The 22088-nt window shown below is 38.6% G+C and overlaps 1 protein-coding gene across 1 annotated transcript in view; it reads right to left on the reverse strand.

The window, feature by feature from the left end:
• Nucleotides 1-3914: 3914 nt before the first annotated feature.
• LOC108783365 (irregular chiasm C-roughest protein) overlaps nucleotides 3915-22088 on the reverse strand; it is a 46557-nt gene continuing 28383 nt past the window's right edge. Inside the window, exons 5-13 of the mRNA XM_018551912.1 lie at nucleotides 19444-19595; nucleotides 17419-17729; nucleotides 16188-16428; nucleotides 9706-9861; nucleotides 9087-9337; nucleotides 8379-8611; nucleotides 6327-6468; nucleotides 4740-4832; nucleotides 3915-4652 (exon numbers count right to left, since the gene is read on the reverse strand). Coding sequence (XP_018407414.1) covers nucleotides 3915-4652; nucleotides 4740-4832; nucleotides 6327-6468; nucleotides 8379-8611; nucleotides 9087-9337; nucleotides 9706-9861; nucleotides 16188-16428; nucleotides 17419-17729; nucleotides 19444-19595 — 2317 coding nt within the window. The remainder of the gene's footprint in view (nucleotides 4653-4739; nucleotides 4833-6326; nucleotides 6469-8378; nucleotides 8612-9086; nucleotides 9338-9705; nucleotides 9862-16187; nucleotides 16429-17418; nucleotides 17730-19443; nucleotides 19596-22088) is intronic.

Here is a 22088-nt window from a genome sequence, read left to right on the forward strand (position 1 = left end):
CCACACGGACCATCCAGTACATTGATTGTAGTTACTTCTCGCGTGTATACCTCTTTAAATCTACATTTTTTCTCTTTTTCTTTTCTCTCTTTGTTATAATAGAAATCGTATGTAACTTCTGTATGTATAACTTCTCGTACCAAATGCATCAAGTTGCCCGGATGGGATTTCCTCATTCGTCTGTACATTCGGCAGTCGAGAGTACCACTTGCAAGCACGATACTTATATATATGCATTATTCACCATTCCACGCGCACACAGTGCCGTCATGTGCGCACCCCACAAACTGAAGATCCCGAAATCTTAAATAGTTAACAGTAACATCGGCGTGAACATTGTACAGAATGATCGAATGATGCACGAGAAGCGAAACCTCGGATGGATGATTCGCGATAATCCCTGTCAACGGCCTGCATCGATGATTTATTAACAACGCGTCGACGAAATCGCAATTAACTGTCATTCACGCGAAGTTAAAAAAATCATGCTCGACGGAGGTCTCTTGATTAAAATATCGTGTTTTTTTTTTCCTATACTTGTTCTCAGTAAGCCGAAAGTTTGTGTTGTCGGCATATCGGAGGAAAAAAAGAACGACGCGTTAATCCGATATAACGAGAGAGAGAGAGGGTAATTTCAATTAATAATTTAATAACATAGATGGCAAAGGTCTGATGTGCTTCCACGTGGACGACAGTTAAGAAGGATGTTAGTACACTCGATGCGTTAATATTAAATTAAAGCCTTTGTTAAAGCCTTGCCTTATATAGGTCGTGACTTCGACGACGCGTTTTTGTTTCGAGAGGAAAAAGTCACCGTCATTATTAGGAGGAGATGAGCCGTGTAATTTTTCGTCTAATCTGCAAAACCCTTTCGCAAGAGAGAGACGCGGCTGATGTCCTTCCGAATGAACGGGAACTCTGTTCCTTGAGGGCGAAACATTCGTCACGAGGCGCCTCTCATAAAGTGAAGTATGTATGCACATAGTGGTTTACAGTTACAAAACTAACTAAATCTTACGAGATACGGTGAGCAATAATTCCAGATATGTACAGAAGTGTTATGTTACAGACGTTACGATATAAAGATATCTCCTTGACGACGCGAATGTAAATTTGCATTCGCGATCGTCGGAGTATATTAGCTCCTCAACGTGCGACGATCGGTATCGTTTAATAATAATTTCGACCCTTCCCTCTCGACGGTAATACGAATCGTCTCGAGGATTCCTCTCTCGCGCGGATTTAATCGTTATCCTGACGGTGCAGGATACGCGCCAGTACGGCCCAGTCTGTAGTGTGCAGCCTTCGATTTTTGAAATTGTCTTAATAATTGATAGGCTACCCTGTTTCGTTATCGTTATGAATGGTATCCTTTATGTCCGCTCTATACATCACGACGTATTTTTCAGGATACGTTTTTCTCGGTCGCACCATAATAAATCGAGGATCGCTCGCGCTATTGATCGTTTCCAAGTACCGGCGGATGTAAGATCGGGAGACGTGATTCGATAAGTCGCGCTTTTTGTAGATTTTTCAGAATCGCTATTTTTTTTTCAATGACTTTAAACTTAGAAATGTCACAAGAGATTTAATGAAAAAATTGATTTCATTTGGATATGTCAGTCTCGTTGGCAACACATTTCTTAAATCGCACATCTATTATCTCATTTTGAACAGAACTGTTTTACAGAATGCCTTACTCAGAATACTACATTAAAAAAAAGTTTTCAAAAAATTAAGTAAAAAAATTATTTGCAAAGATTTATTTTAGGCAATAATTTTTAGAGATAATTAATGAAAATCAGTTACATTTAGAAGGTCGAATGTGTATAAATCGCACATGCGATAGTATATTAGTGGGCATAAACTTCAACGTATTCACTAATATTAACAGGTGATGATCATTTAAACGTAATCTATAATTGATCATATTAAAATTTTTATCTCAGAAACTATTACTGAAAATATAATAAAAACCTACAAAAAATTTTTTCATTGTAGTATTTTGAGTCGCGAATTTGAGACACTTTGTATAAAAGAATCAGTTAAAAATGACATTGGAATTTTAAGAAAAATAAACAATGAATTTATCAAGTCTTCCCCGAATCTCTCTTTCTCTTTCTCTACGTCTTCCGATCCTCGGTAACGAACCACAGCGTGTTGCAATGAAAAGGACAAATGCTATGAAAAGGATGACAACACAATGCGTTACGAGATAGTAAGATTGAGCGCGGATCTAATCGCGCGCCTTCGTCATTTTCTTTTTGGAAAAATGCGCGACGAAATCGCGTCGTTTCGTATTTCCCATACGTATATATAATAATCATTTATCAATAATTATTTACATGAAGCCGTCCCATCCCGCGCGAACGAGCTTATTTCAAATAGAATTCGCTTTCACGTAGTGCCATGAAACTATATATAGGCCCTATGCTCATATTGACAACAGGTGTATAATATATTTATATATGTATACCTAATGATTTTTCGCTATCTATCTTACAAATGCGAACAGCCGCAAAACACGCGGTGCCGATTTCCCTTTGCGCGAATCCGCGCATACCTAATTACCTGTCCGTCGCACGTGGAACTTGAGGCCGGAAGAAACGCGAAGCCACGAGAACTTGTCGCGATCTATCATCGCTACGAGAGCCACGTGGCCGCCGCGGCGGCGTCGTCGTTAATCCTTAACGTGCGCCCTTAAGTCCGCGGATGTGTTGCACGAGCACATCTCTTATAAGCTAATCTTTCATTATTTCTTTTTTTTTCCTACAAATACAAAAAGGCAGCGCGACACAGTGAACATCGGAGTGGCAGCCGAGACGTTTTCCGTTTACGGTAGGTTGGCGCTTGACATTCGGATTCGACTGTGCTACAATGTGAGTATCTCGAGTATTTTGTCGAAGAAGCTATTAGTTCAAAGGCGAAAGTAAACTTAGTAGTTTCGATGGAAAATCTCCGAGGTTACTACTCTCTCTTTATTATATTCTTATTTATATTTAAGTTTCATGAAATAGATTTAAACATTTAGAAAAGTGTACTTAAAAATGTGAGAAGTACATCGTTATATGAATAATAACTAATATCGTCGAGAGAGGATTAAACGTGAAATAGTATAGCTACGAAAAAGTAACAACTACTCCCGTTGTTGCGCAGCTTCGCTAATAAGGGCAGTGTCAGATAGAATTGGCGCGCTGTAAATGTCAAGCGTAAACCCAGCTCCGGCTTACGAATCACCGGGGAAGCGGCTTCTACGATAAAGCTTTCAGCCCCGAGGAGAACCCTCGAGGTTTCGTGAAAATGACCGTATCGTAGGTCACGAACGATGTGTTGTTTCCCCGGTATTCGGCTACCACCGCGACAGCAACAATTCGCGACGTGATTCGTTCGGACCTTCCGTCTCCCGTCGCTTTCCGCTCGAGCGAGTCTTATTAAACGCTTATTATATAGAAGATCTAAAGTACGTCAATAGAAGATTGTCGATACCGAGTGGTCTGTTTTCGCCACCGACCGAAGAGAGTACCTTCGATCCACGAACCCAACCAACATCGTCCCTCCCCCTCCCCCTCCCTCTTCTCGTACTCACGAATATCCTCCGAGCACACTACTCACGGCGCTCTTCGTCGTCCTAAATCTAATCTTATTGACCCAAAAGGAGAGTGTACGTCCGTTCCCTTCGATATCGGCGTCCCTTTCGCACACCGGCCGTCTCTTCAGTGTGTGCGTTGCGTTCAGCAGCGCGCAGCGAGATAGTTTGATTTCGAATGAAGTGCAAGTCCTATCGTAAGCGTATCATTAACGAGTCGCTCTCACGTTTCGACACCTTCTCGAGTCTCCGGTTCATCTCGATTCTCCGCAACCCTCTCTTGTCGAGATTGACGAATCTCGGCACAAAGCCGCTATCTACCCGCGTTCTAAACGACGGTGGAGGATGTCCTTCGGTCGTTGCTCGATGAAGCTTCGGGCAGACTCCACGCACCAAACGTTTCCCGCGCGCCAATCCAGTCGACACTTTCGGGAATGTATTTCATTTCTTGGTAAGCGCCCGCAGTTTCATCCCGAACGCGTCCGGGGGCTGGCTTCAGAATATTGATTGTGCTTTGGGCCGTTCCGCCATAATCTCGTCTCTTTGACAGCAATCTCGTTGTGACGTCCGGCTGTGCTTTCTTTAAAGTTAAGTCCGATTCCCACGGGCTGCTCGAGGACCTGGACCAAGTTCTAAATGCGTCCATCGAACCCTCGCGTCTATCTCGATAGTGATGATGATAACGATGATGGGAGATTCTCTCGTTGATTCGCTTACCGATCTCGTATTGAACGTCCAAATGACGTTGCCGCACGAGTTCTCGATGATCTCTGCTGGCCCTTTGTAACTGTCGAAGCACCAGCTCGATATGTTTAAGCGCCTCGCCATTCTCGGCCATTCGTTGTGCTCGGTCCGTGACCCCGCCGTGACCTCTGCTGCCCCAGCTGCCCTGTGACCTTCGTCCTACAAGTCGCTCGCATTCCGCTCTGTAACGTTCCGTGTCGTGAGCGTGGCGGGTCTGGTTGTAACGACATTGACTTAGTTCCGGTGCATCAACGAGACGTCGTGCGTCGCGAGTCGTCGATCTCAACGTCGCTGGGCGCGGACCGAGCAAGTAGCGGGACATCTCGAGGGCACGACCGAGTTCGAAGGTGGTTTCAGTTAGGCCCGAGTATCGACGGTTCTAATTCGGATAGATCCCCTGGCCTCATACGTGCGTCGCTAACGTGCCAACCGCGGATGTGCGCTTCACCGTCGCCATGGCCCCGTTTGGACCGCCGGTGATATAATGCGCTGACAATGGGGCCTGCAAAACAAAAAGAAACGCGACATCCTGAGTCATGTTATCGCATTTAACCCCAGCTGTTAAATCCTACGGATACTACTACTTTGCTTCTAACCGTGGTGTGTTTTCTCCGTTTTAACAAGATACACAGCTTCTTTAAATATTTATCTTAAACCTCCCTTGCATCGAGAGAAAGATATTTGTTAATTTCAGATATGTACGTAGATACTATAGAACGAACTACGTTGAAATTAATCGCTTGACGTGTTCATTGAAAAAAAAAATATAAAGAAAAGGTTAATTATAGATTCTATAAATTCTGATTTTCTACAAAAATTATACTAATTAAGATAAAAGAGAATTATATATATATATGAGTAATATACAAATGAATTTTTTTTTAATCTTGTTATTCTGTACATCTATAAAAGTTTAAGTACCAATCATATATTTTTATGATACGCGACATACATATTTAATTACACGAACTCCATAGAAACATAAAACAGATATTCCGGCTAATGTGTGTGTGTTCCCATCTATATCCATTAAACTATAAAGCCTCAAATAGTGCAAAGATTGAATTATACAGTATGAAAACATCCAGCGAGTAATATGTGAGCGGAAAAGTGGTAAAAGCCATATTTTTTCTCATTTCGGGAAATAAAAGGATTTGTGAAACTGTGTAATACGAATTTCAGCTACGTTATTATACATTTTCTACGGTTGTAAAGAAAAAAATTGAAAATTTTACATTTTCGCCATAGCAACTAAGCATTACACTTTTTCAAACGTGTGACATTATTACTGGCTTACACTATTATTTCGTTCAATTGCTTGTATGTTACGGTCAATTTTTTACTCCATGCATTCGTTTGCCTCGAAATATATATTAATTAGCATGCTTGGTTAAATCGGAATGTAAGTCAAGCATAATAAATCAATATTGCGAATTTTGTCAGCTGACAAAGAAAAATATAAATAATTAAATATAAAAATGAAAAATGACAAGAAATAAATCAATTTAATTCTATCGTAATCCATGCGCATCTGTGTGTAATTACCAAAATCCATATATATATTTATATGCATCCCGTAATATCGAGAGAGAGAGAGAGAGAGAGAGAGAGAGAGAGCTTTAATTTTCTAAAATTAAATCCAAACCATCGATGGAAGGCAACCGTATACCTCGAAAAATACAACGTTACCTGATTATTAGATTTTCAATTTTCTTCTTTTTCGAGCGAAGCTCTTTTTCTGTATCGCGTCTTACGCGCGAAGGTATGCGATGCGGAGGTAGAGCAGGCAAAAACAATTTACCAGGCAGAAATTTACGTGCGTCGGGGAATTGGAATGGGGCCGTACGGGAAAGGATTAACGTTGCAAAATGAAAGTAGCGCGCGCGCAGTTGCAATGGCTTTGCAATATTGACAGTTTGCTCCCGATCTACCCCAAGTTGCATGAAGCGCCGTGGCGTCGGCGTAACTACGTTTAGGAATTTGACATACATTTCACTATTGTACCAACCTGCGGGCCAGCGCCGTTCAAGGTATTCAAGCTATTCATTCTCATTGCCTGCGTGTACGGCGGTGGTGCCGGCGTCACTCCCGGCACGGCTGTGTGCGGCGCGTGTCGGAGTTGCTCGGCCGCTGACATTCTGTATTCGTTTGCAAGAAAGAAATGTAGCGTTAGTGACGGGAAATCGGCCTTTTTCCCCGCTGTCGAAATTTAAATCACGGAAAGAGAAGAGAGCGAGAAACAAGCATGCAAACAGTAACTGAATTCGACTAGTAGCGGATTCGTCGCGGTTTCATTTCTGTACCGTACATCAAAGTTTTCGTTACATAAGCACCAAATGCATCGTCGAATGTTTCCTCACGTACTCTCTAAAACTTTTTGAATAAATCTCATTTTATAGAGTGAAATCCCACTTTCAAAGATTGAAAATTAAGCCACTCTTTTTCTCATTCGGCTCAATTTTTACTCCTTAAAATAAGATCAAAACAATTTAGAGAATACATATTCGTCGTATCACTGGATTGATGAATGATGGACTTAAAATAAAATTAAATAATAAACAAAATTTCTTCGTCGTAATAAGCAAAACTGTTACTTTCAATAATATTTATTTCATCTTCGTTATCAATGAAACTCATAATTATGATGAATGTAACTAAAAAGGAGGAATTTTCATTCCTAAATCTCAAAAAAGACAAAAATAATTATACAAATGACTAAAATTAAACTCAAAGTTCCCTCGGTAATGTTTATCGTTGCAAAGCATCTCTTTGAAATATCTCTCTCTGTTTCAAAAAGGGATGATTGCAGAAGACTTCCACGTGTTGACAGTTCTCTGTCAGTTTTTATTCTACTGTGTTATAATCGCAAGCCTGAATTGAAACGGTAACAAATTTCACTTTGGTCGTCGAACCAAGAGAGTCATCTCGGCTTGTACTACTTAAAAGTATAAGTCTTGGATTCTGGGTTTGAATTGAAACAAAACACACGAGGTTGTTGCTTCTTGCATCTTTGACGGAGGAAGGTAAACAGTGTGGGAAGGAAAGGCACGTATGAGCTAGATGTGGGTGGTGAAGCGTGGACTTGGTACATAGACACAATAGTGGGACGCTTCGATCTTTCTTCGAGGTCATTTTTCCTTGGTAGAGTATAAAATTTTGAAAGAAGGACCGCTGAGAACGCAACGAGAAACAAGAATTTTAAAAGTTCCTCAAGAGAAAAACAGAGTGTAATGTGCAGCGTCGCGAGCGGAATTTACGCGAAACCTTGAATAGAATTTACGTTCTGAGGAATTCTCCCTCTCTTCTCGGTTGATTTTTTAATCATCGCCTTTCCGTTTTTTAAGGTAGGACAAGCATTTCCCGAAACTCGTGCGAGACACGACCGTGCCGCCTCGCTCTCATATCTAATTTAGCTGTTCGCGACGAACGCATTCCTGGCACGTACGACGTGAGATTCCCGTGCAGGAGGATGACAAGCGTTGCGCGACGTATACGTAAACGGAACGTGATGCCACCTAAGGTATCCGCAGCCGATCAATGACACGAGCCAATTATAATTAGTCCGAGGCATTCGCGGGAGCTGTAAGGCTCTCGTGACTATGTTGACACTCTCAGAAATTTTGGAACTTTGATCGAAGGTTATTTCCTTGGCTTACATAAAAGGAATTATATTACACTAAAGATACATTGGGACTTTGCTGCGTACATTATCTCGCGCATCCAAGTAAGAAGCGATAGTTTGTAAGAAAAATTTTAGAAAGAATTTTCAATACCGGTTAATATTAAAGTAATAAATCCTGATTTCCTGTCTGACCTGTGACTGCACTGAAAAGAAATTACTAAATTTTAATAAATATTCATTTAAGTAGTACTAACGAAACATTTACTTACAGTATAAATAAATGAAATCAAATTTATGGTTCTCATACCAAAGAAATATATGTTTACATTTAATAAATATTTAGTTAGTACTATTCAAAGAAATATTTTTTAAAATTCAGCAAATTCTTTTTCAGGGTGAACAACCTACAGAGAGATACTGTCTTACCTGAGATAGGGATTGCCGTATGTCGCGGAAAATCGCGGATCGATCGGCGTTGTCTGTGGGGTCGAACTACCCAAGTTGGCCGAGCTGAGTCCGATTTTTTTCGATGATAAGATACCGCTCGTGGATATCCTGCTCAACGACTCTCGCGATGCGCCCATGCTCTGTGTCGTTGGCGGCATATAATCGCGAGTGTAGTCAACGTATGGCACGTAACCGTTGTTATTACTGCCATCCTACAGAAATAGATGCCCCGCGTCTCACTTTTTAATATTGAATAAATAAGACATAAATAAGACGACCCCACATATAATACACTTTATCCGAGAAACATCCTGGGAATGTTCTTAGAACTGGAAAGTGTACGTACTGCACGCAAAGAACGGTTTTGCTAAAGTAATAAAAAATTTATCTAGATATAGATCTGAAAACGAATTCTGTTGGATTATCAAAATAATTATGCAGAACGCTTAAACGTTGATGCCAAGTTTCTAGCCACCACATACACAATTTAAGTCTCAAGTTATATTTTTTAATACTTTAACAAAACTGTTACTTCCATGTGTTATGGGGGGACCTCCTACAAATACTTTTCTAAAAATGTCTTTTAAAAATCTGTTTTTAAACAGTTTGATCTTTTTCTTTAAATTATTCAAGAGCATTTACAATCGTTAAAAGTATCTCAAGGACGAGTATTTTAAATCGACTTACGTTGTTCTTCGGCGGGAAAGAAGGCTCAGTGTAATCAGCGCTGTAACGATAACCGGATAATGGATTCGGCACTGGTCCAGCAAGCGCCAAGGCGTTTACTCCTCTGGTGCTTCCTTCGCCTTCACTGTCAAGGGCTGTGACACTTTCCGCGTTGCTGACACTGGATCCCGCTCGAATGTCTGCTTTGACATCCGAGAGGTTGCTGCTCCTATCGCTTTCTCTGTATCGATCGGCATTAGAATCCGTTTCCTCTATATGAATCAGGAACGGAAGCAACAAGGTTGAACAAGTGTTTTGAAAAATTTAGGAATTGTATTAGTGTAACGTTCATCACTTTAACCTCTTTAGACTCAAAGTACATTGGAATTGTACATCGGAGACATTATCCGATAAAATTATTAATTCTATCAACATCATCCGAGATGTAGATAATAATCCATATATTAGAAAAATAATGAAAATTTTGAGAAAAATGAATTGTTCAGTATAAATTAATGATTAAAATACCTTGGAACTAAATAAAAATATTTTTAACATGATTCCATTAAAATCAGATCTAAAGCGGTTAACCCAATTCTGTAGATATTTTATTACGTATTAACCTCATACAGTTACTTACGCAAATCGGTCTCTTGATTCTGCGTCGTTCGCGGCCGTGGCTGCTTAATACGATCGCGACATTGTAGAATGAGTAGGACTATTATGCCAATTAGGATCACGCAGACAACCAGCCCGGCGATGATCAAGATCAGTTGCCAATCGACTGGAATCAACGCTAAGCGTCATGTCTGGTTAAAATCTCGTTTACCATATGAAGAAGAGCGAGGCGCGTTAATTAATATACGCATCGTCGCTTGAAAAGTGGCACGAGTCAATAACATCGAATTCCAGACCTTTCTCTCGAATAACAGTAATATGAATCTTCAGCGTGTATCGTTTTTGCCATACTTTTGTAGATTAAACATAAGCTTTTATTTACATTACCGCTATAATAAATTCGATAGTTATGTTTCTCAACTGTGCCACTTTTTACGGAAATGTTTTTACACTCCTGTTACCCTTTTTTAGAATTAAGTCACGGAATAATGTAATAGCAATTATGTAGCGACTCGAAAAGAGCCTAGATTATAACGTTAGATATACATTAATAATGAGTCATTTATCGAAGGTAATTATTTGCTCGTGAGTAGCGCGGTTAAAGTAGTTTGCAAATCATTAACTGAAGAGCTAGTCGCTCAAATGAGCTGATTCAGAATCTCTCTGATCTTTTAGAAGCACGGATAGTGATAAAGAGTTCCGTCACGGACGTATTACTCTTACAAATTGTGATTTTCCGGGGCATCAGCAGTAAAAGCCTCGGAACAAAGGAATTAAAATTATTGCATAAAAAGGTATTCCGCTGGCTTCTGCTTAAAAAGCTTATAGTTATGGGGACGTTGTGAAACAATGTCAATTCCGGAAAGTGGAAATACACATCTTTCTCCTGAATAAATAGTGGTTAAAAATGTTTTGAATAAACACGATGACATATCTACGTTTAGATAGGTATCTCATTTCCCTGCTTTTATTTAAATGTACGCAAAATATCTAACGTATATCACCGGTGTTATCTCGGTGAATACGTGTGCAGTAAGAGACTCTGGCAATATTTCAACTCCCTAATCGTTCTTAAACTACTTTACACAGTTTCGATCTTCTTGGAAAAAGCGAACCGATTTATAACACACCGCTGTCTATGTCCATTAGACCTACATCTGTTTCCATGAATTTGATATATAATCAAAGAGAAAAATTTATGTAGTTTCGGTATATCGATAATAAAACGCTTATAACGTTAAAAAAAACTATATAAATTTCTAATATCGTTATAATTACCAGATAATAGATTTATACATACGCGCGCTTATATAAAACGGTAAAATTACATAAATTTTTAATAAATTTCTGATATTATATTTATATTATCATGAAACATATCATATATAGGTTATGAAAATATTTTAAGTCGACTCTTCCTCAGCAAAAATATCAAGATTATTAAAATAAAAGATATTTTGTTCTCTTACGCGAGAAAGCTTTCGAGAGAGACTTTTCTTTCGCGTTTAGAAAATACGAATGGCTACTAAAACAAACGTGTATACCCTATGTACACATGTAGGCATATATATTCACGTTGAGTTACAATTAGCTCATATTGTTTGCTTCTCAAGAGCAAACACGGGGGCTTCTCATAATCGTTAATATATCACAATGGTGAAATTAGAACTTTCTCGTTTGTAACAACATTGCCTTTAATATATCCTTCTTTTGTTTTAATAATTGCTCGGTGAGAGATAGTACGGGGGCGTGAATAACACATTCGTCCTTCTTGAATATGTCCAGAATTACACGACAACGGTACTCTTTCATTATGAGATCGCCTTACAACGAGACAGAGTGTTTCGATCAACGCTATTATTCCTTGTCCCAGAAATATACACCCATTATTGTGTTACCGCGATTAGAGAAGAAAATAATTCCCGTTAAACACAAACTAACGGTATTGTTACAATTAATATTATAATTTCCCACTGAACATTATGCATGTAACGTAATATAACACATGTTGTACATAACGGTGACATTGTTGAGTATAGGGAATTATAACATTGATGCAATGTTACTGTTAATTTATGTTTAGCGGGTTTGATCTTAATAGTATAATCCCAATATATTTCGATTGAATGTTATAAGCTTATCCGATTCCATTTTTTAATTTAATTTCGTTTAAGTTACTTTAATCCACCACTGTTAACATTTAACCCTCCGTCAGTAATATAGGAGTCTCCAAATATAATAAAACAGAGTAAATTTTTTTATTATTCCAAATTATATTAAAACCTGAAAAATTCTGATATACGTGTCAAAACTTGAACAAGGAATTTTTACTATCAGAAATCGTAATGTATTTGACTTATTTTACAGATTTAAATTTATATGTCAAAAAATTTATCTACCAAAATTCACAATCCAAAATATAATATAGTCATACACGATGTCTTTAAAGATCACTAGCGACATTTGCTGGCGAAAGATTAACGGTATTAATATGTTTCGTTGACAATTAATAGGTGCAGGAATGAAAATTTATAATTTTTATTTCACTATTCATAAGTTTTCAAGAAAGTCAGAATAGGGAATATGTTAAAAATACGTCAATAATAGTTAATGATTTCTGTCAAAGTGTCTTTGTTCTGATGAATGCGCTTTAAAAGGGAAAATACAACGCGTAACGTTGTAAAGCGCAGTTTTACGCGTCCCCGTCGGCAAAGTGTTAATATCCTTTCGGCATTTTAGCAAAACACCGTGTCGCATGAAATTAGCCGCGATGACGTGTCGAATTTTGCTAATCACCGGCTGGTACGCGCGCCTCCCGGGGCGCATGTCGAATTGCAATCGCCGCGTTTTGCGATCCTCGCGTCTTTTTACTCATCTTCGGGTGAACTCAGCGTAGAAACGGGTATCGGGAAGCCGTCGAGCCGAGCGACGTAAAAATCATCTATTATTCGGCCCATGTAATTACGATTAACATATGTCTCTTGCGATCGGCTAGAAAATCTTGCACCAAGTTAGGCGCGGTCACGTGACCAATTTCCCTAATCGCCTACCTATACGACAGTATGTGTCGCGCGCTTGCCGGTGCACGTCGGATCGCAATCGCCGCGTTTTTTTTACTCGCTTCAGGTAAGTCTTATACGCACAAACGATTGTCGGGAATACTATTCGAGAGACGGGCGATGTCACGATGTGTTAAACTGTTAATTGACTCACGCGGTCGCGATTAATACCCATCTCTCGAATCCATCTGAAGATTTTCCGGAGCGCGCGAAGTTAGCTGCGGTGACGTTGCCAAATCTCTAACCGCCTAATACGTTTCGCGCGCGGATTGAAATCGTCGCGTATCTTCGCGTCTTTTTATCCCTCTCAGGTAAGCTCTGCGTACAAATAAGTGTCTAGTTAATACTGAATGTGTTAATTGGCTCGCGCGATCGCGATTAATATCGGCGGCAGTCCGTCGGAAAATTTTCCGGAGCGTACGAAGTTAGCCGCGGTCGCGCGTTATCAAATTTCCGTAATTGCCTAGAACGGTATTACGTGTCGCGCGTTCTCCGAGACACGACGGTCGCAATTGCTGCGTTTCTTCGTGTTTTTTTTTACCGGATAAGCTCCAATAAACTCTGCGTAACAACGAGCGTCCGTCGGCGATACTGAATCATAGTGACGAGTAATCGTGTGTTAACTGACTCGCACGATCGCGAATATCGTGATTAACACGTTACTCGGGTCTCGAAATCGACGGCCATCCCATCGAGGGAATTTTTACGGAACGCGTCAAGTTATTCGTGGTCGTGTAATCGAATTTTCCTAACTGCCGGCCAGTACGTGTTGCACACGGGCAGGATTTGTCGGCAAAATCCATCCGTATTTCGTTCATCTAGCAAGCGTCGCGAATGCCCTTCAGCATCCGGAACACCGAAAAGCGTCGAAGGAGGCGTCGAGAAACCTCCGCCGTGGATCAACGGAGACGGACGATCCCGCGCTCGTCTAGAATATTCGGATAACGGCCGGCCTTCGTGTCCGCCATGTTTGCTCGCGTCTTCCCGGAATCGGTGACGTTGCCACTTCTCGAAAACATTATACGGGGTTTACAGCAGAAGTTGTGGCAGTCGTAGAGTTTTAAGTCGTAAAAAATTGACTGGCCGTAGTCGATTATTCTTTTCATATTTAACATGTGATTGGTTTAAATTTTCTACGACTTAAGATCCTACGACCATTACGACTTCTGATTTCGCGTTAAATCGAAAAAAATGTCGAAAACTGTGGCTTTCCGAGTCCGGAAGCGCCGTCGAAATGTATCGGGTGATAAATCAGTCATATTGTTAGTACGTAATTTAATTTGGCGATCGATAACGGGAGAATCCGTTGGCTATAATGTATATGCGCGTATTATTATTAGATACATTCGCGAGTGTGATTTCGGAGTGCATCGAGAGATTGTCATCAGTTTCGATCGAGAGAAGCAATGATTGTGAGTATATATAATATAATAAAAGATGAAGTTGATTACGCATCCTGAAATGAGATGAAAATTATAAAAGGGACCATTAATGAGTATTAAAAATAAAATTTATTAAATATTGACCAATAAAATTGTCTAAATATTGACTAATAAAATTGACAGATATATTAATCACAATGTAATTTTCACCTCGTTTTAAGATATACAATTTCCTGTTTTTCATTCCTGCACTAGAATTACAATAGAATTTTGTTTCTCACTTTCGTCAGCTATTATAAAATATTTTGATCCGAAAATTAGACCATGATATTTATAATATATGTATTTTGAATTCTGACGATCCGTGTGTGTATGAAACCAAAGTATGTCCAAATTGCTCCATTACGTCACAATTTTTTTATCAACAGAAATCGCTCGATTTTCCAGTATTTTTAACTTACTGTATTAACTTTATAAGCTTGCATATTATCGTTGACTTACTTTCTCTCTTTACCGCAGTTTGCATATAAAAACCAGGTCAAAAATGGCTCGAAAAATACTGGAAAATCGAGCTATTTCTGTTGATAAAAAAAAGTGTGACGTAATAGAACAATTTGGATATCGGATTAGATTTCAAAGTGAAATACATAAGAATACCATGACCTGATCTCTGGATAAAAAATCAAATTAATTTTATGTACTTGTGTAATAGATACATACGTTTAGCGTATTTAGTGATAATATATAAAAAAGTGATAGTATATCAAAAATTAAATTACTTTAGAAAAAGAATATTAAGATATATAAATAAGTTTTTAGTTATAAATACAATTTTATTAAATATATTTTACTAATTTAAAAAAAAAATATCGATGTTTCAATTAATCTTGGATTAAAAAAGCATCAGAGAAGTTAAGATTGTCACTGTGATCGTGAATATATGAAAATCTTAATTTAATTTAAATAATAAATATGTTTAGTCCACTTAGTGGAGGACAACTAAACTAAAAATAAAATTACTTTAGAGAAAAAATATTAATATGTATAGTATATAAATAACTTAATTGTAAATTAAAGAGATGTTACTAAATAGAATTACGAAGATTAAATAAAGAGAATAGGAAAATTTAATTTCTTATATTTTCTAATTTTAGGAACAACATCAATGTTTTAATTAATCTTGGGTTGGAGTGCATCGCGAAAAACATTAAAAGATCGCCGTCAGTTTTATTCAAGGAAGGCCGAGATCGTCGTAGCAATGGTGAGTATATAAAACTTAAATTTAACATAGAAAATATTATTGATATACGTTTTGCACACTTGATGAAATATTAACTAAAAATAAAAATATTTTAGAGGAAGCATTCGATGTGTATAAATAATTTTTCAGTTAAAAAAGAATTTCGTCCTAAAGTAAATTGTAAAGATGCAAAAAAAGGAGCAAAATTTAATTTTTTAATTAATTTTACATTAAAAAATTAATGATTTTCTATTTTAAATAAAATTGGAATTTGAATTAAAATTTTATACGGTTACGTAAAAGATTTTATTCTAGGAAATATGGTCATTAAGTTGACTCGCTTGATATTGATATTTCCAGATTGTAAAAAAAGACGTGATGTTAATTAGCTTTTTAAATAATATTGAACTACAGTTAAAAAATATATGAAAAATATTAAATATTTATAGCAAACGTATTGAAATTAAAACTTCAGTGGGAGAAAGAGAGAAAAATTCACTTTGTAATTATTGGTAAATTATTTCATAATCTTTTTAAAAAATATTCAATTATAGTATCGTACAAAATTATATATAAATAAAATATTTAGCAAAAATATACTGAAATGAAAACTTTATGGGCAGAAAGAGAGAAAAATTCATTTTACCATTCTTGGCAATTCCTCGCTAAATGAATCTATTATCCAACAATATGTACGTTCGAATTCGCAAGATCTTCGAAAGCTTATATCTAGAGATGAGACGCGATCAGACGAGAGTAAGAGAGTAATCTATCAGATATCACACACACACACACACACACACACACACACACAAACACTTACTGTGTGCTGTCAGTTTGATGATGACGGAATCCGTGCCGAAGCTGTTCGTAACCGTGCAGTTGTAATCTCCAAAGTACGTCGATATGGGATCCAGCAGGGTGACAGTGCTGACTACCCTCTCGGCCGCGTATTCCTCTTGCACGTAGAACGGCGTATTGTTCGACGTGAAATTGAGCTCGCGACCGGCGAAGCTCCACACCACCGATTCCGCTTTTGGCACGGATATCGCGGTGCACTTAACCTGGGAAGCAAATCGGGGAAAAACGCTGGTGAAATAAAAAAATTGCGGTTAAGCGCGAGTCCCATTCCACCCCTCATCGCCGACCCCGGTCTTTCACCCTCGTCAACCGGGGTGACCCGCGCTCTTCGGTCTCCTCTAAAAGTGTTTCAAGCATCGGCAGAGAGAAAAATGTGGGAATGGCATTGCGCGATCATCGTGAACCCCTGTGTCAGCGTGAAGATACGTATATAGAATGCTGGCGAAACGCTTCGACGAGCTTTGGATGCCAGTTCATCTCAGTTGAAATACGAGACAAAAATTCGTATCGACATATGTCCGCAAACGCCTACACCTTTTTCAACGAAAATTGAAATCGATACAATTTTAAGTGAAATGAGTTTTAGATAAACGTTACCTTATTACGTCAGTTATGTATGTACATATTGCTTAATCATAATATAACTTCTCAAGTAGAACACCAAGTCACGATGATGTCAAAATGACTAATAAAAGTATGTCACTTTTATCAGTCATTCTTCACTTAACTTCATTTTAACATTATTTTGATGTTATCGTTGGTCTATTTGAGTTCCCGTATCAATAAAAGCTCATAAAAATGTATTCAGGTCGGACGTTAATACGGACTTTCCTTTTCGTTTTCATGTGAAAATGTTTATCGAGATTACTTGGAACATGTCAACACCTCGTACGTTGATCGCCTTAGCAGATTCTCAAAGTGTACTTTTACGTCGCGGATGAAGCTAAATTATCCAGAGTAAATTATACTGAGTGCTTCCTGATAACTGCTGTCCCCGGCTTAAAAGATCTTTCCGGAGGAGGAATGCTTCTACGTACAATAATAATTCATAATACACACGCGCGGGACGTCCGGCACTCAAGAAAATTACGTCCCATGTTTCTTTGCGTCTGATAGTCGCACTGAACATGATATACTTAACGACCGATAGCGAGTCAAAGAACGTCGTCTCATCAATATGTGTGTGTACGCACCTTGACCACTCCTTCGTCAGGTACATACTGGATCCTTTGCGACACTATGCTCGGCGGAGCGCGAATGTAGATGTTGGCATGGCCAGTTAATTCCGGAAAGCCGGGCACACGGGCCTTGCAATAGTAACGGCCGGCAGTGTCGGGGCTCACAAAGACGCTTATGTTCGGACTGGTGGCGACCGTTCGTTCCGAATCCTCATGGTACCACAGAATCTCCGGCGTTGGATTCCCGTCTACGTCGCACTGCAGGATCTCCGTGGCGCCGTAATGTGTTTCCACGGAGAGCGGCGGGTGCCGAAACTGCGGGCCGTCTGAGGAAATTCAATTTTAACCCCGCCGGGTCAGCTCTCGCGTGAAAATGAACTCGCGCGCGGGGCGGGCGGGGGAAAAAAATGTTACTTCCTTATACTGCCGCGCGTCTATACCGCGCGGCGCGGCTTATTTCGAGAGCGCGTTTCCGCGGGGTGGCTCTATATTTTATATCGTTACCGCGATTGCTCCTTTAACACGCCTGTAAGGTACCGGCTTTACGGTAAAACGAAATTCTCTCGTCGTAGCGTGGTCTCGAGCAGCGTGCGTGCGAATCGCGCAACGCTCTATTTTATATGGTATTTTCAGACCATTGCGTTGAAACTATCATTTTTTTTCCCACACAAAATGAACGTTGGAATTTTCGCGTGATCACGGAATTTAAGGGGAGGCACCTGTCTCATTTTGACCCCTCGAAATTCTAATGACTGAAGGTGTTCGTATTTTTATTCTTCGTCGATTTTGAGGTCAAAAACATACCAGATTGTTATTAAAAAAACAATTCGAATTTTTCACTGAAAAAAAATTTTATTTTTTCAATCGTAAAAGATATTGTCAAATGCATACGAGAGATTATTCGAAATGTTGAGAAGATCATATAAAAAAATTACCATGAGAAAATATTGAGAATTGTAAGAGAAGGTAGATTTTTAAGATTGAACTTAAGGAATTTCAATCTACTGAAGTCACAAATTAATTGAAAAACATTATTTTTTTGGCTTAGAAATATATTTTTTCAATACATAAGAACGTTTATGACAATTCTGAAGAACAATCCTTAAATGGGAACAGACATATATGTATAAATATACATACAGCCATCTATGCATATAAAATTATATACGTATGTATAATGATAACGTAAAAACTAAGTATTTCAGAACAGCCCCGCTCCATACATAGTTCCTTCGTTTTCAACATAATTCACCATAGACACATACTTTATTTATTGTCTATGACATATATATATATAGTCTTATGCTAGTCTGATGCTGAATAAGTTGACGACTTATCGGAATTTGATGATTGGCATGCTGAAGATTGTAAAAAAGAATCATGATAGAACGAATGCCGAAGAATTCTGAAAACGTTCTTTCAAATATGGTTTTCGATACAAGAAAATGCTCTCCGATTGAGATAGAAAAAAAATTCAACCACCCTACGAACCTAAATGTTTATGCTGTAGGACATAAAATTGCCAAAGAATGTCCTTCAGAATTGTCATACGTGTTCTTGGGTACTGAAAAAATATATTTCTAAGCCAAAAAAATGTTTTTCAATTAATTTGTGACTTCAGTAGATTGAAATTCCTTAAGTTCAATCTTAAAAATCTATCTTCTCTTACAATAATTCTCAATATTTTCTCATGGTAATTTTTTTATATGATCTTCTCAACATTTCGAATAATCTCTTGTATGCATTTGACAATATCTTTTACGATTGAAAAAATAAAATTTTTTTTCAGTGAAAAATTCGAATTGTTTTTTTAATAACAATCTGGTATGTTTTTGACCTCAAAATCGACGAAGAATAAAAATACGAGCACTTTCAGTCATTAGAATTTCGAGGGGTCAAAATGAGACAGGTGCCTCCCCTTAAGCATCGAAGAGAAAGTCTATGTTAAGACACGTGATAGTTTCTAAGAAACCGTTGACCTCCACTGTTATTTTTTCTACGGGAGAGTGAAATGTGTTTCTTTTTTTTTTTTTCACTTACATCTTATATCCAAGGTTTGGCTCTCCTCGCTTTTACCCACTTCATTCGAAACCTCGCACTTTACGGTCGCGTCGTGCAGCTCGCGGGTAGCATTGTGAATAATCATCTCCGTGGTGTAGTCTCCGATCACCTTTTTCTTGTTGATAAACCACCTGGAAAAGAAAAGCGAAATAAATGTCGTTTAAAGAGGACGATCTAAAATAGCACATCTCCTCTTCTATAATTATTTGACCATTGATGGGTGTAATAAGCCGACGTTGTGGATCAAAAACTCACGGATTATCAGGCGTTTTTCACACACATACAACTCGCGTTTTCTTCGTCTATCGTTCCTATAACTTTCTGGCGTCGCCATTTCCCGCTTCGGATCAATACGACTTTTTAATAACGCGATGCATTTAAACGATTACTTCTGTGACTCAATGCCAGACCCGTTTTTTCGCTGATTTCGCATTATACTCGTATATACGTACGGATTATCTCTAAATTATGCAAGCTGTGCACATATTTTTTAATTAAATTTGATTTTTTTAACCGAATACTTTTCTTTTAACACTTGATAAACATTTCGTTAATTAGATCTCTCTCTCAAGTTAAAAGTCCTAGTTAATTAAAAACTAAATGAAAAGTTACTTTATAACATTTATTTGTCTCTCAAAATTTAATTTCATTTTCGATCGTTCTTATAATTGAAAAATTATTAATTTCTCAATATTTGCGATATAGAGAAAAGTCGATTTTAAATTAATCAAGGGGCACACAGTAAATTTGGTTCGGTTGACATTTTACACGTACTTCATGACGTTTCTTTATCGCCAAGTATTCTTGCCACTCGACTTTTACCAACCGAGACGTCCTCACGAAAGATCTGAGCGATTTATCTCGAGCATCGTTTGGCCGCACAATCGAGGAAAAGAGCCTCAGCGTCGTCGTTTCGAATGGTAATAAACGGGAGAGGGCAGGCTGCGCTTTTCACAGCGACGAAACGGCCTTCGCGTACAATCAGGGAGAAGGAGAATCAGGAGTGAGTGAGAGAAGAGCCGAATCGAACCGGAACGACGACTTACCGAGCTCGTGTGTCTCTAGGCAAGAGAGACTCACCACTCTTCGCCACCCCCCACCCTCTGCCAACCCCCTCCTTTCGCGCGCCCTTCACCCCTCGCATTGCAATCGATTTTATCGGAGCCGTAGAGCCGTCCGATAGACAATTTACCTCGCAAAGATGCCGGCAAAAGCGCTGTGCAACGTACATTCGCGCGAATACTGTACCATAACGACTCGATAAACATCGAAATGTCTGTAGGTCATCTCGTATCTTCCGCTAAAGTTCAACTCTTCTACGTACGCATCTATAGTGTTCATTCGCGGAGGAAGACACGATCTAACTTTAGGAAGATATTTTACTTGCAGCGAGATTGAAAGAAGTTTTATGATTCCAGCAATACCTTTCTATTTCGAGTTGTAATACGTTATATACGTATTTGTCATCAGAAGGGGTTATTTCTCATTTCTAGCGCGAGGAAAATATTTCAAGAAACCAGCTTTTCTCAAAGAGTTTATATACGCTCTCTCTCTCTCTCTCTCTCTCTCTCTCTCTGATGTCAGGATTTATTTTTTAATTTTCTAATATTATAATTGCTTTCTTTCATAAATGCAATAATTTAAGTAGAGCGGAAAGTTCAACCATACGATGATAAAAATGTATTTCTCGTATCATTCTATTTTCCGTAACCCGCGAATTTATCAAAGTGATTGCGATCACGGAAATGAAATAACGCAAATTTAATTAGTATCCGAAATTAATTAGCCCAACGAGTTAACTTATCTCTTATCTGAGTTCCTACATTTCCTTGGATATTATACGATCCTTTCTCTACTGTAATGAGAGATCATTTAAAAACTGATACGATAGCAGATTTTGTTACTTTTGTCATCTCGTTATTTAACGCCGCGCGAGAAGATGGAAAATCATGTCGCCGGTCTCATCGCTTTCTCAGTTTTCACTTGCATTCGGAGCTTTTTCACAAACAGTGGCGCGACGACGACCGTTGTGAAAGCTATAAAAAAAAAAACTCCGGAAGCTATAAAAGCTGTTAAAGCGGCTGGTAACTAACGTTCGTTATCGTCAATACAATGTGGTTCTCTCGCTGCTCTTTACTCGTTTCTCTGTCTATCCTACTGTCCGTGAAGTCCCATAAGCGGATCAAGTTTCTTTTTTTCCACGGAGCTTTAACACACACATGTCGTCTACGCCTGGAGAAAGTCTGCCACGTGTGACTCGAAAAAAGAAAAGAAAACGATTTTGAGCTTTTGTATCCGTGTAAAAGCTTTCCGTTCGGTTTATGTACAGAAAAAGAGCCGCAATTTAAATCTCAGTCGCAAAAAAATCGTTGTAAATCGAAATCCTTTTGTTTCTACCTTCGATTATATATGAAGTTAATTTAAACTCGCGCCAGTGGAACGTAGCAGCGATGTAAAAGAGCGTGGAGCACCACCACGTTGCACGCCGATACTTCACGCTAAACGATCGAAACCCTCGTCCATAAAAAAGAAAATAAATAAACTTGATTTTGCAAATTACGGTAATGTTTTTTTTAGATATGCAATCTGCGCTTTCTGCGGGGCGTGGGGGGGGGGGGGGGGGG

This window comes from Cyphomyrmex costatus, unplaced genomic scaffold, assembly GCF_001594065.2.
Source record: "Cyphomyrmex costatus isolate MS0001 unplaced genomic scaffold, Ccosl1.0 scaffold149, whole genome shotgun sequence".
NCBI lineage: Eukaryota > Metazoa > Arthropoda > Insecta > Hymenoptera > Formicidae > Cyphomyrmex > Cyphomyrmex costatus.